Source organism: Haliotis rubra, unplaced genomic scaffold (genome assembly GCF_003918875.1).
Source record: "Haliotis rubra isolate DU_JTF1 unplaced genomic scaffold, ASM391887v1 Scf722, whole genome shotgun sequence".
Lineage (NCBI taxonomy): Eukaryota > Metazoa > Mollusca > Gastropoda > Lepetellida > Haliotidae > Haliotis > Haliotis rubra.
The window spans coordinates 341,161-355,460 of NW_025767438.1; the positions used below are offsets into that span (position 1 = coordinate 341,161).

General features: G+C 42.7%; 1 protein-coding gene across 1 annotated transcript; it reads left to right on the top strand.

Moving 5' to 3' along the window:
• Positions 1-7,916: 7,916 nt before the first annotated feature.
• LOC124259465 lies at positions 7,917-11,267 on the top strand. The gene is made up of 2 exons (XM_046693600.1): positions 7,917-7,930; positions 10,709-11,267. Exons 1-2 carry the CDS (start codon positions 7,917-7,919, stop codon positions 11,265-11,267), a joined length of 573 nt encoding a protein of 190 aa, XP_046549556.1.
• Positions 11,268-14,300: the final 3,033 nt, after the last annotated feature.

Consider the following 14,300-nt stretch of genomic DNA (forward strand, 5'->3'; position numbering starts at 1 on the left):
TCTGGTGTACCCCGCCGTGATGTTGCTGGAATATTGCTAAAAGCGGCGTAAAACCAAACTCAGCCAGTCAGTCACTGGATATTTCCTATACAGACCTTTCGTACATAATGGGAATCCGTCAGGAAATCAGGAATCGTTTCGGCTTGCCTTGCTCAGACCAATCTTTGGGGGAGGCGTGATGGAACGAGCCTGTTTTATGACGCCAAGTTAAACTTCTTGTTCCTGTTAAAGAAATGAAACCTCTACTGTTACCGGGGTCAGATCAGAATCCCATTTCACGGTACTAGTCCTACAGTCATGCAATTAAACTTCTTATTTTCCCAACATATGGAATATTGGCACCCCTACTCTCGAACCAAAAATAATGCCAATCACTAGATTGTCTGGTCCAGACTCCCTTATTTACATATTTGTCGTTAAACAATGAACATTACAAGGCCAATGACCACACAGAAACATGGCATTTTAGTGGCGCTTCAGGCTATCTTATTTCGTGTTGTCACTGTGAAATGTACCAACAGTTTGTCCTGTTTTCATGAGTGAGTGAGTTTAAGCCGCTCTCAGCAATATTCCAGCAATATCCCGACGGGGGCGAGGTGAAGTGTGGGAGGTGAAAAGGCATTTAACATCAGGTTCAATATTATATAACAGCATACATGAATGATTTTGGTACATATGGTTAGCGCTATACGCATAGCATGGAGTTTGCGCTATATAGATGGACACATTATTATTACTATTGCCTTGGGATCGAACCTAGATTCCGTTCCCAAGTAAGTCGCTCAGTCCACTAGGCCACGATATTGCAATATGATATTCATAACTCTCAATAACTTTGCATCACAGGTATGGATGTGTTCTTTATGGTGGTGGTGTTGGAATTTGGTTTAACGTCGTGCTTGAGAATATTTCGCTCATATGACGACGTAAATGCGTGTGGATGTTTATGTGTGGCTGTTTGTACTAGCCCAGACTTAAGCTGGTTTTATAGTGCTAGCCCACTGAGATACCACGCCGCAGTGAAGCATGAATACCCCACTCAGACACATTATACTGACTCCGAGCCGACCAGTCCTTGTTGTACCCATTAATGCCGAGCGCCAGGCAGGGACCAACAAGTACCATATTTTAACGTCTTTTGGTATGACGCGGTCGGGGATCGAATGGGACTTGTAGATCCGAATACCGTTATCAAGCAAAATGGAAGTACAACCGCTCAGACTTTTATGCATCCAGTAGGAAATACCAGAAACAGCACAGGGATATGCATAGTCTGTCTCCCAGTCCCTGAACCACATTATTTCCCCAACTGCCAAGCCCTCTTCGCAATGTTAAAGCTCTAAATGAAGCAAGTCTAGATTTCCTCAGGTTCTGAATCTGTGGTCTCCCTGGGGCTCCTTTTCTATTTAAATGGGCTTGTTTGTTACAATCAAAATTATATATATTCAGAGACTAATTGTTAGTATGCATGAAACAGCGGATATTCCTGCTGATTACAGTAACAACTGATGGTTTATCATCCACACCGCTTTCTACCCAGCATCTGAACCTGCTGCCAAATCCGCAACAATCTGCATCTCTCTCCCTTACCTGGAAGAACTGAAACCAACAATCGGTTATAATTACTTGGGTTGTCACAGAGATGCCAACCGCGACGATTGCATCGTAGTCACTACGAATTTTAACCTCAAGCTACGCCAGTACGACTGCACTAGACATTCTACGAAATTTGAAGAAAAGTCATTAAAATTCGGATATATAGACAAAAACATATATTTTCGTCGATTAAATACATTCTCGCCCAAAAGATACGACAAGAAGAAATGTAATGATGATCATTTGGAAATCTTCTGTTTGAGGTATGTGAAATTAAAGCTACACTTTTGATTTCATATTATCTTTCTTAGATTCCGTCATGATTTGAAGTATTTAGTTGACTACTAATTTTATGGTCAAACTACCAATTTTAATCTTTTAAACTACTATTTGCAACACTTTGGGGTTGATATCTCTGGTTGTGAGTCAAGAAATGATGAGGTCATTCTATAACGATGTCATATTGACTACAGTCGGTTTACTCATGACTATCTGCTTCATGCAGATGGAGATTGACCTCCTAATTGTGTCTCTTGTGATGAAGTCTTCACCATCAAGCATGTATGAAATGCCAGAGATTCACATTAGCGATAAATCTGTGAGATCTGTTTTCTCGCGTGATCGGGCATCTCATTCTGAACTATTTGCGAGAGATTGGTCACTATCATAAATTGTAATGTGACAAAATGCCTGTTTTTACATTTGGTGTTTTGTCGTTTTCTATTTGTAAATGAAGAATGAAGAAATATGTAAACTCTGTCAAAAAAGAAACGCAACCCCTGTATTTTAGAGATTTTGATCTGAAGTTTTAGGACGACACGGCATTTTTATTATTTAAGACAGAAGTCTGAAATTTGGCAGAATAATAACCCAGATGGGCATGTTTAAAATTGTCATTTCAAAAGTCATCTCACAGACACCAGTTTGTCACCAGGGGGGCGTCTTTCTCAGTATCTCGTATGAGCACCACGCGCTGCAATCACTGCACGGCATCTCCTTGAACAAGAACGGATAAGACGCCGGATTCTATCCTGGGGAATGGCTCTCCACTCCTCCTGCAGTGCAACGGCGAGCTGTTGCAGCGTCTGTGGCGGCGGCTGACGTTGACGTACGCGTCGATCCAGAGTATCCCACAGGTGTTCAATAGGGTTGAGGTCTGGTGATTTAGAGGGTCATGGCAAGACATTGACGTTGGAATTCTGCAGAAAGTTCATTGTTGCACGTGCAGTATGAGGCCGGGCGTTGTCCCGTTGAAAAATCTGTGTCTGTTGGTCAATAATCGGGAGAAGGTGAAGCTCTAACACGTGGTTGATGTAACGTTGGGCTGTCAGGTTCCCTGGAACGATCACCAAGTCTGATTTCTGGTTGTATGAGATGGTTCCCCAAACCATGACGCTTTCTCCGCCAAATCTGTCCACCTGTCGGACGCAGATGGGCGCAAAACGTTTATGACGTCTCCTATACAGACGCTGTCTTCCGTCGTGACGTTGCAAAAGAAAACGTGATTCATCAGAAACCAGATGCGCCTCCAGTTTTGTAAAGTCCGTATCCTTACGTTGTTGCACCACCTGAGTCGTCGGCGTCGATGTAGGGGGCGTAGTACAGGTCCAACAACTGGTCTACAGGCACGTAAACCCGCTTCTTTCAGACGGTTCCTAATCGTTTGAGCTGACACTCTCCTCAAACCTGGTATTTGTGTGGCAGTCACGGTTGGTAGGGCATGCCGATTACGCAGGTGATGGACCCGGATGTACCGATCTTGACGGGGGGGTCGTGATTCTTGGCCTTCCACTTCTCGGGCGATCGTTGGTCAAATTGAAGTTGTTGTAGCGGCTCCAAAGTCGGGATATCGTTGTTTTGTGAACATTTAGGTGCCGTGCAACAGTTCCAAAACTTTCTCCGGCTTGAACACGACCAATGGCGATATTTCGGTCGGCAGCACTCAATCGTGGCATTTTTAACACAGCTTTTCGGCGACAAATGAATGAATATAATACGGAAGCACATGGGCTTTTATACACCCCTACATTAACTGCCATTTTCATGATTTGCATGTGTGTTTTTTGTGCGAAGTCACCATGAGGGTCATTTCATGCGTTGTGACGGAATAAGCAATAAAATACACTTATGCGTACAAATGCAGTTGTTTGGATGGTAATCTTCATTAATTACGTGTATCATTTCAATACATTCGAATAAAATTTAGTTTGGAAGCAATAACTTCATTCAAACGAATTTTTCATATCTGAGGACAGGGGTTGCGTTTCTTTTTTTGACAGAGTTTATTTTAAAAAACTGTTAAACCTTTTCCCTAAAATTGTATATGCATAGACTTGGTCCCGTCGCTATATGGCTGAAATAATGCCGATGCGACGTAAAATTGTATCTCACTCACTCACTCACCCCTACCTAAAAGACTTCACACCAGAGCCAGCAATATAACAGGGACACCAGAAATGGGCTTAACACATTGAACCCATGTGGGGAATCAAACCCGGGTCTTCAGCGTGACAAGCGAACGCTTTTACCACCAGGCCACCCACCACCCTTGCGCCGTTAAGACTGACTGACTGAGTTTGGTTTTACGCCGCTTTTAGCAATATTCCAGCAACATCAAGGCAGGGGACACCAGAAATGGGCTTCACACATTGTGCCCATGTGGGGATTCGAACCCGGGTCTTCGGCGTGACGAGCCAACGCTTTAACCATTAGGCTACCCCACCGCCCCGCGCCGTTAAGAGAAGAAACAAGCATATGCTTCTCAGTCGTTTTATGAGCTGCAGTTTGCTGTATAGAGTTGTTTTTCTTAGAAAACTTACATTTTTGTCCACCTAACGTGGTCTGTATCAACTCGGGTTTACTGCAAAGATGCCAGTCTAGTAGGCATTGCAAGAACTCTGGTTAGAATTGGTCCTCAGTAACACATGACTGACTGACTGACTGAGTTTGGTTTTACGCCGCTTTTAGCAATATTCCAGCAACATCATGGCGGGAGGCACCAGAAATGGGCTTCACACATTGTACCCATGTGGGGAATCGAACCCGGGTCTTCGGCGTGACGAGCCAACGCTTTTACCACTAGGCTACCCCACCGCCCCAGTAACACATGCTTGTCGTAAGAGGCGACTAACGGGATCGGGTGGTGAGGGTAGCAGACTTGGCTGACACATGTCATCGTATCCCAATTGCGTAGATCGGTGTTCATGTTGTTGATCACTGGATTGTCTGATATGTTTAGCAACAAATCACAAGCATATGTTTGTGGTGCGTGATTTGTCATAATGGATGAGACAATGTTATCGAAGCTATGCTGGTTGTTGAAAACGTTTTCGTACTCCGTAGTTGTAAGAGGATCCGTTAGCTCACAGTAAGATGCTCACAACCCACTCATCGCCCACATGGGTACAGTGTGTGAAGCCCATTTCTGGTGTCCCCCGCCGTGATATTGCTGGAATATTGCTAAAAGTGGCGTAAAACTTGACTCACTCACTCACAACTCACTCATTAAACTATGACCTACTCGCGCATAGACCACCTCCGTGGTGTAGTGGTTGGAGCGTCCGCCCGGAGAGTGGAAGGTCGCGGGTTCGATCCGCAGCTTCGTCATACCAAAAGACGTTAAAATATGGTACTTGTTGGTCCCTGCCTGGCGCTCGGCATTAATGGGTACAACAAGGACTGGTCGGCTCGGAGTCAGTATAATGTGTCTGAGTGGGGTATTCATGCTTCACTGCGGCATGGTATCTCAGTGGGCTAGCACTATAAAACCAGCTTAAGTCTGGGCTAGTAAAAACAGTCACACATACACATACGTCGTCATATGAGCAAAATAAACATAAGCACCCATTTCACCTCGCCTACTCACTCATAGCCAACCAACTCACACCAAACTCACCAACTCAGAACTCACAGCCTACTGACAACCTACTCACAACTATAGTTTGTTTGCAGTGAAAACACATCGATGTATTTCACTTTGAACAAAAAAGTAAATCGAATAAACTACAGTCTGTTTGCAGTGAAAACGTACCGATGAATTTCACTTTAAACAAAAAAGTAAATCGAATAAAGTGAAATTAAGATTGCAAATCCTCATAAATTCACCTGCCAATTGAACATTTAAATCTCATAATTATATTCAACTTAGGATAAAAGTTGTTTAACAAACGATCATAGTTTCAAATCGCTTTTATTGGTTTGTATCACAAGGGGGTATGCACATTAAATGAAACACCGAGAACAAGTAGAGTTGGTCGAAGTTAACGCTCATCACGTACCACATGTGCATTTGTTTCACTGTTCCAACTACTGCGCTTACCCCCCTTGTAATACAAACCAATAATAGCAATTTGAAACTATTTGATTTACTTTTTTGTTTAAAGTGAAATTCATCGGTACGTTTTCACTGGAAACAGGCTATAACAAGCCGCTGATAACACACCCACACGTTATGACTCACAACCTGCTGACAACCTTCTATTACAACTGACTCGCACACAATCTTCTCACAAGCACCGACAACTTACAACCCACTCACAGACAGCGTAATCACAACCCGTTCACAGCGACACAACCACTTTACAGATGGGGTGAGAGCACAACATGCGAGCAAGCCACGGATTGTTCAGCTACCATTTGTTAGGTGAAGCTGGCGTAAAATATTAGCGTCGCCGTGAGACTATTTTACCTCATTACCTACGAGCGCGAAGATATCGGGGTTCATACATTTCATAAGATGCCAAAGGGCAAAATATCACTTTGTCATGGTGGCGTGACGTCATGAACAAAGAATGCTATGACGTCACGTTTCTTCTGTGACATTGCGTTCAACATGCGGCTACGGCGGGCAGCCAGCCTATGTTTGAAAGTAGATTTGGGTTTATTTTCCTCAATTTGACGACTTCGGTAATGAAGAGAATATTATGTTCGTGGCTATAGCATACTGTGTTCACTACTCGTGCCTAAATATCGGTATATGCCTCGCTCTCACTTGGGAAATACCAACATTTAGGCACTCGTGTCGTAAACATAGTATGACATGGGCACTCATATAATATCCTCTATTTCTGTTTGATACATTTTAGGGCTTACATTCGGAAAACTTCGTAACACTCGGAAATGTTCGGATATTTTCGTTTTTCACACCGGAAGTCAAGTTAAGTTCGGTTTGAAGTTGTTTTCTAAATTTTTCTTCAAGTGTTTCGCAATGTTTTGGATCTGAATGTTTTAAATATTTACTCATTAATGTCCAGTGATCTCTGCCTGACCAGGTCAAGTTGCTGTCTAAAATCTCAGGGCTTTTTTGAGAGTGGAGAAACTAGTTCAAACTAGTAACCACTGTGTTGATGGTAAATTGTTCCTTTCCTTGTTTCAACTCGAGTATAAATAGGTTTTTTTTAAAAACAAATCTTGCAATATATTGCAATACATATTACAATATATGCTTTCGCGTCGCAATATATTGCAATATGAAAATTCACTGCAATACCCACCCCTAATACATTTTACAGATAACTGTCAGTGTACGCACCAATTCCATTTTTCATGTATTTTCAAATCCTTGGCTGCAAATAAGGTGTGCATGTATTGAATGTTAGTTATTTCAGCTGATCAGACTAGTGCATAAATACTCATGCCAATAATGGTTGTCACCCCTCCCCACCCCAACCCCACACACCACACCCACACCCCCGCACGCCTCTCCAATAAAAAAATTGAAGGGGGTGACAACCATGGCCATTATTGGCATGAGTATAGTTAGGTGTGCCTTCTCCTTTGACATCATCGTAATTGCTACAACCTTTCTCAAGCCCGCGAAAACCCGGGTTAACTGGTCTTCTTCAACCCATTGTTGTCATGAGTGAGTATGGTCTTACGCCGCTTTTAGCAATATGCCAGCAATATCACAGTAGGGGACACCAGAAATAAGCTTCACACATTGTACCCATGTGGGGAATCGAACCCGGGTCTTCGGCGTGACGAGCGGACGCTTTAACCACCAGGCTACCCCACCGCCCCCCAGGATGCCAGGAATGGGCTTCACACATTGTACCCATGTGGAGAATCGAACCCGGGTCTTCGGCGTGACGAGCCAACGTTTTAACCACTAGGCTACCCCACCGCCCAATAGTTATCACGAGGGGCGCCGGACCGGGTGGTCAGACTCGCTGTCTTGATTCAAGCATTTCATCGTATCCCAGCTGCCAGGAGCGATGTTCATGATGTCGATCACTGGAATGCTTGTCGAGGCTGGATGTTTACAGACTGCTGGGCTTTTTGTTGATTTCAGCGTTAAAGAACAAACTGTCATGCAATTGCGGATGGAGGTGGTGAGGTGAGGTGAGGTGAGGTGAGGTGAGGTGAAATTGGGTTTAACGTCGTGCTTGAGAATATTTCGCTCATATGACAACATGCATGCGTGTGTATGTGTATGTGCGGCTGCTTGTACTAGCCCAGACTTAAGCTGGTTTTATAGTGCTAGCCCACTGAGATACCATGCCGCAGTGAAGCATGAATACCCCACTCAGACACATTATACCGACTCTGAGCCGACCAGTCCTTGTTGTACCCATTAATGCCGAGCGCCAGGCAGGCCAGGACCTACAAGTACCATATTTTAACGTCTTTTGGTATGACGCGGTCGGGGATCGAACCCGCGACCTTCCGCTCTCCGGGCGGACGCACTAACCACTACACCACGGAGGCGGTCATTGCGGATGGAGGGTACAAGGATGATAAAAACACAACAATGGATAATAGCTTAACCGAGATTTTGAAACATCTTTGTCTGGCGACAGCAACGCAACCTATATCTTCAACTTGGGGCTTCGACTGGGTTGTTCACGCAGCCCCCGTTAATCCAGTTAAATTTGCTATATTGCTGGAATACTGCCTAAAACCACGTCACTAACTTCAATATCGAGTAACTCGTTTATCCAGTCTATGACTGCAGACGTAATAACTGCATATAGTAACTCACAGTCAGACGTAATCACACACCATTTAGTGTCCTCCATTTGGATTGTTTTGATAAATTGACACGTTTATGTTTTGGCCTTAAAATAGCAAAACAGGGATTTGCATGTGTCGTTTTGCCAATGTTGATGTCGTTCAGTTTTGGAGATACGATGTGTTGCTTCCGGTCTCACTTCATCCTGATTCCGGCACCCAAAAGTTGGTTTATTGTTTTACACCGCACTCAGCAATATGCCAGCTATATATATGGTGACGGTCTGTAAATAATCGAGTCTGGACCAGACAATCCAGTGATGAGTATGGGTGGGTATTGCAGTGAACTTTCATATTGCGATATATTGCGATGCGAAAGCATATATTGTAATATGTATTGCAATATATTGCAAGATTTGTTTTAAACAAAAAAAACTACTTATACTCGAGTTGAAACAAGGAAAGGAACAATTTAACATCAACACAGTGGTTACTAGTTTGAACTAGTTTCTCCACTCTTAAAAAAGCCCTGAGATTTTAGACAGCAACTTGACCTGGTCAGGCAGAGATCACTGGACATTAATGAGTAAGTATTTAAAACATTGCGAAACACTTGAAGAAAAATTTAGAAAACAACTTCAAACCGAACTTAACTTGACTTCCGGTGTGAAAAACGAAAATATCCGAACATTTCCGAGTGTTACAAAGTTTTCCGAATGTATGTCGAAATACCGGTTTTCGATCAGCGTATCGCAATACGTATCGATTTCATGTCTGAACCAGTAAATACCGGTAAACCGGTTATATTGCGCAGCCCTAGCATCATGAACATCGATCTACGCAATTGGGAACAGATGACATGTGTCAACCAAGTCAGCGAGCCTGACCACCCGATCCCGTTAATCGCCTCTTACTCACGGGTAGCCCAGAATAACGGTTTAATGACAGTGCGAGTAGCAATGTTATTGGTGAAGGAGACTTTTCGGGACTAATGCTAATGGAGGTGTTTTCCTTACGGACATAGACCGAAGACTAATAATGAACTGGTGAAAGTGGTGCAAAACAAGTGGTTTATCCTCTCTGTGGAGGCAGCCTGCAGAGGATTAGGATTAGGGTTAGGATTAGTGATGTTGTTTGAAGGACTGACTGGCTGAGTTTTGGTTTTACGCCGCTTTTAGCAATATTCCAGCAACATCACGGCGGGGGGACACCAGAAATGGGCTTCACACATTGTACCCATGTGGGGATTCGAACCCGTGTCGTCGGCGTGACGAGCCAACGCTTTAACCACTAGGCTACCCCACCGCCCCTTGTTTGAAGGAAAGGGGTCGTCCCATGATTTAGCTGAACTTAACTCATGGCCAAGGGACAGATTCCAAGCTGATAGATTGTCAGACTGATATCAACTCACCAATTATCCATGTTCAATAATGTCACTGAATAAAATTCATCTTGTTCACAGCTAAATATTACGCAGGAAAATGCTTAGTCACTGTCATTCATCACCATGGCTAATGTTCAAGTAAATCTAGAGTTCATTCCGAATACGTCGTAACCTTGTCTATCAAGGTTAAAAGTTTAGAATACAGAAGAGACGCAACATTGTGCATTGAGGATGTTGCAAGACAGGCTGTCGCGCAACCATCAACACTGCCAATGATCTTATTACGACATATCTAAACACCCACAACCATCCGGCAAACCATAGCAAGATCACAGTGGACACATTCCTTGCCAATTTGAAGCATATGATCAAGTTTGATATTTGTTTGATAAGACTACAAGCGAGATTTATTTTCAAGACAAGTTTATAACTATGCTTTGATATCTTGTATTAGGTCTCATTTCTGAGAAACCAGGCCCCGATTCCTCGAAACGAACCTAAGTCTGAGTTTCGACTTAAGTTAGAGTTTTTACTCAAATTTGAGAAAACGCATTTCCCAGAATGAACTAAAATCGACATTAAACTCAAACATAGTAGACAATTTGAGTTTGGTGGATAGATTACTTAAGTTGTTTGCACTTTTTTATTTAAAAAATGCAGTTGAGTTAAAAATTCATCTGTTTCAAATTGTCCAACTCAGTTTGAAATTTGAGTAAAAACTTAAGTTTGTTTCGAGAAATTGGGGCCAGATGTTGCTGCTGTTGCTCCGACAATCTACAGCGCCCAGGCCAGCCTCTACAGATCACGAGCAAAAGAACTGCCACCTCTTCCCAGACGGCGATCAGACGTCAACATTCCCGACAACTACACTCAGACCTTGTCCGGTGAAAACTTCATCCTCCATGCTGACGACAAGATGACCATCTTCACCACAACCTCCAACCTACATCACCTTTCCAGAGCCAACACCTTCTATTGCGACGGCACCTTCAGTGAAAGCCTTAGTATTTACCATCAGCTCTACACGATCCATGCCATGGTCAACAACAAGATGTTCCCTCTGATTTATGGACTTCTTCCAGACAAGAAAGAGGCAACCTACCATAGATTCTTCAGCATTATTAAAGAGAAGTCATCAGAGCTGAAAATCCATCTTCACCCTGCATTTGTTTTTACAGACTTTGACCCTGCAGCCCAGAACGCCATCAAAGACGTGTTTCGGTGTCAACTGAAAGACTGTGTATTCCACTTCAGGCAGGCAATCTGGAGAAATGTTCAGAAAAGCCAATTTTGTGAGAATTGCTTCCGCTTTGCCACTGGTGAGACCAGTAGACATTGACGATGTGTGGCTCAGTGCTGTGAACACTGAATTATCTGAATGACCCAAGTGTGAACCAGTTTGCGGACTATGGGACACTGCAGGGGATTGAGGGTCCTGGTAGACAGGTGTGGAATAGTGGATGGTATAGATAGTAACATCCGCCTATTTGCTGATGATACATCAATATATGCTATAATAGATGATCATATTACAGCAGCCGCAATTATAAACAATGATTTGGCAAAAATTTCAGATTGGGCTAAAAAGTGGCAAGTAGGTTTTAATCCTAGTAAGACTGTGAGTATAACATTCACTCGTAAAACGCAAATCTATGTCAGACCAAACTTATTAATGAATGGTGAAATTATTAAAGAAGTGAATAACCATAAACACTTAGGTATAACACTTCAAAGCGATTGTTCTTGGAAAGTTCATATAGGTGACATGATAAAGAAAATTAGTCCAATGATCAATTGTCTGAGAAGTTTGAAATATTGTTTATCTCGGAAAACGCTTAATACTTTATACAACTCCTTTATCTTACCATTTTTTGATTACTGCTGTCATATATGGGATAATTGTACGATTGAACAGGCGATTTTACTGGAACATTTACATTTAGACGCCTTCAGAACTATAAGCGGTGCGGTTCGTGGCACCAGTCACGATAAAATATACAGGGAAACTAATTATAGCACACTGAAAGAAAGACGACATCGTTCTAAAATCATAACTTTCTATAAAATGTATCATCTTCTGACTCCTGATTATTTGAACGATCTTGTACCAGGTAGAGTATTCGAACAAAGTAACTATAATCTTACAAATAGTACTTCCATTCAAACTATTAATTGTAGAACGCGCAGATATTCTCAATCATTTCTACCGAGCGCGATTATGACGTGGAATTCATTGCCTGATGGAGCTGTTAACGCTATTTCCCTGAATCAATTTAAACCATGATAAACACAACAGAAACTCACAATTACTTTGACTTGAATTTTGGAACTAGATTTTGTCAAATCATTCATTGTCGCCTCAAGCTCGGCTGTAGTGATCTAAACGCAGACAGATATAATCGGCATATATCGGACACACCCAGGTGCTCATGTGGTTATTATAACGAAGACGTTATTCACTACCTTTTACATGTCGGAACTATCAAAATTTAAGAACAACTGTGTATTTTTATATTCAAGGATATGATGTTAAAACTACTTTATACGGTAACGGCGCATTGAATAACTCAACTAATAGTGACATTCTTAACTCATTACACCAGTTCATTTCTAAAAGTAACCGCTTCCAGTGATTATACCCACAACATATATATTGAGTGTAAGACAAATTTTATATAACGTGATTTTCTGCGGCAGCCCATTTCGTTGCTAGGCATAACCAACAACAGAACGAACATATTTGTTACTCAATCATATATTTGTTATGGTATTATTCTTTTGTTGTCAAACTATTTCATTATGTATCCAGCTATTAATTTTGAACAATGTACTGGAGCGGCGTTAATATAAGCCACTAGGCTTGTTCGCCTATCCAGGTTTCTGCTTTGGCGAAATAAAAATATGTTTAAACCACAGGTGTGGAATCACTTCCACACTGTGGGTGCCAGGACCACAAATCATGTCGAGGGATGACATGCAAGGCTAAGCAAACTTGGCCAGAATCACCCAACATATATAGATTCATTGACCTTATCCGAAGAGAGCAGAGCCACACTGAGACAACAATGCTTCAGATCCTACACGGGGCTAAGCAGGCTCCCGGTGCGGCAGAAAATTCTACTCGGAAATGGTGCGAAAACTCCAATGGAATTTGCCGACTGCATGTCACATATAGTTGGACTTTAATTGTAATTCAGTGCTATCATGAAATGTTGTCCATTCAGTGCTATTCCCAATCCAGTGCTTATTTCTTCCATTGTTGACCTGTTACTCTGTTTAAAGTGTTTAGTGTGTTAAAAGTAAAAGTTTGACTCAATTCTGTGCCACTACTGAGTGTGTTACTGTGTTGAAGAAAGTTTTATTTAACTTTGTAAAATACAGACAGACAGAAAATACTGATACGGTCCCCCCAGTAATCCCTTTGTTTGGTCGTTTAATACGCCTGAGTGCTTCAGTAAGTATGAACGAAAGGTGCCTGCACAGTGAGGAGACCCCAAACGGTTTAAACAAGTAACTCAACACAATTGAAAATACGTTCCTGTAACAATAAGTGTTTAATCATGATGTGGACGTTCATAAGCGCCTCTGCATTCCGTTAGTCGCCTTAGAAATTCGAAGATAAATTCTAATCCAGTTCTTTACAAGCAGAAATCATGTCAATCACGTGTGGAGTAGCCTAATGGTTAAAGCGTTCGCTCTTCACGCCGACGACCTGGGTTCGATTCCCTATGTTAGTACAATGTGTGGAGCCCATTTCTGGTGTCCCCCGCCGTGATATTGCTGGAATATTGATAAAAGCGGCGTAAAACCAAACTCACTTTGGTGTATGTACATACAGAAGGAGCCACGGCCTCACGTACTGGAACAGTTGGTGATGGTGGTGTTGTTGATGAGGAGGGGGAGGACGACGACGATTGCTGCTAAACGCGGTGCAAAAACAAACTCACCGTCTCACTCTTAGTTTATAATTACTCGCCACGATTTCTTATCTATGGTTTGCGGGGTTTGTATATACCCTAGCTACCCACCTACATAAAGGGCTGAATGTGTGAGGTTCTTGAGATGCATTGTACATTAAGTATTTATCATCCGAAACTGTGTTCCACAGGAGATATTGCTTGTGTGCGATTATAGGTTGTATGCTTCTCTCGAGGGTAATGCGGTCTGATGTACGCCTCTTTGTAGCGGACCGCCCCGTGGTGTAGTGGTTAGAGCGTCCGCCCGGAGAGCGGAAGGTCGCGGGTTCGATCCCCGACCGCGTCATACCAAAACACTTTAAAATATGATACTTGTTGGTCCCTGCCTGGCGCTCGGCATTAATGGGTACAACAAGGACTGGTCGGCTCGGAGTCAGTATAATGTGTCTGAGTGG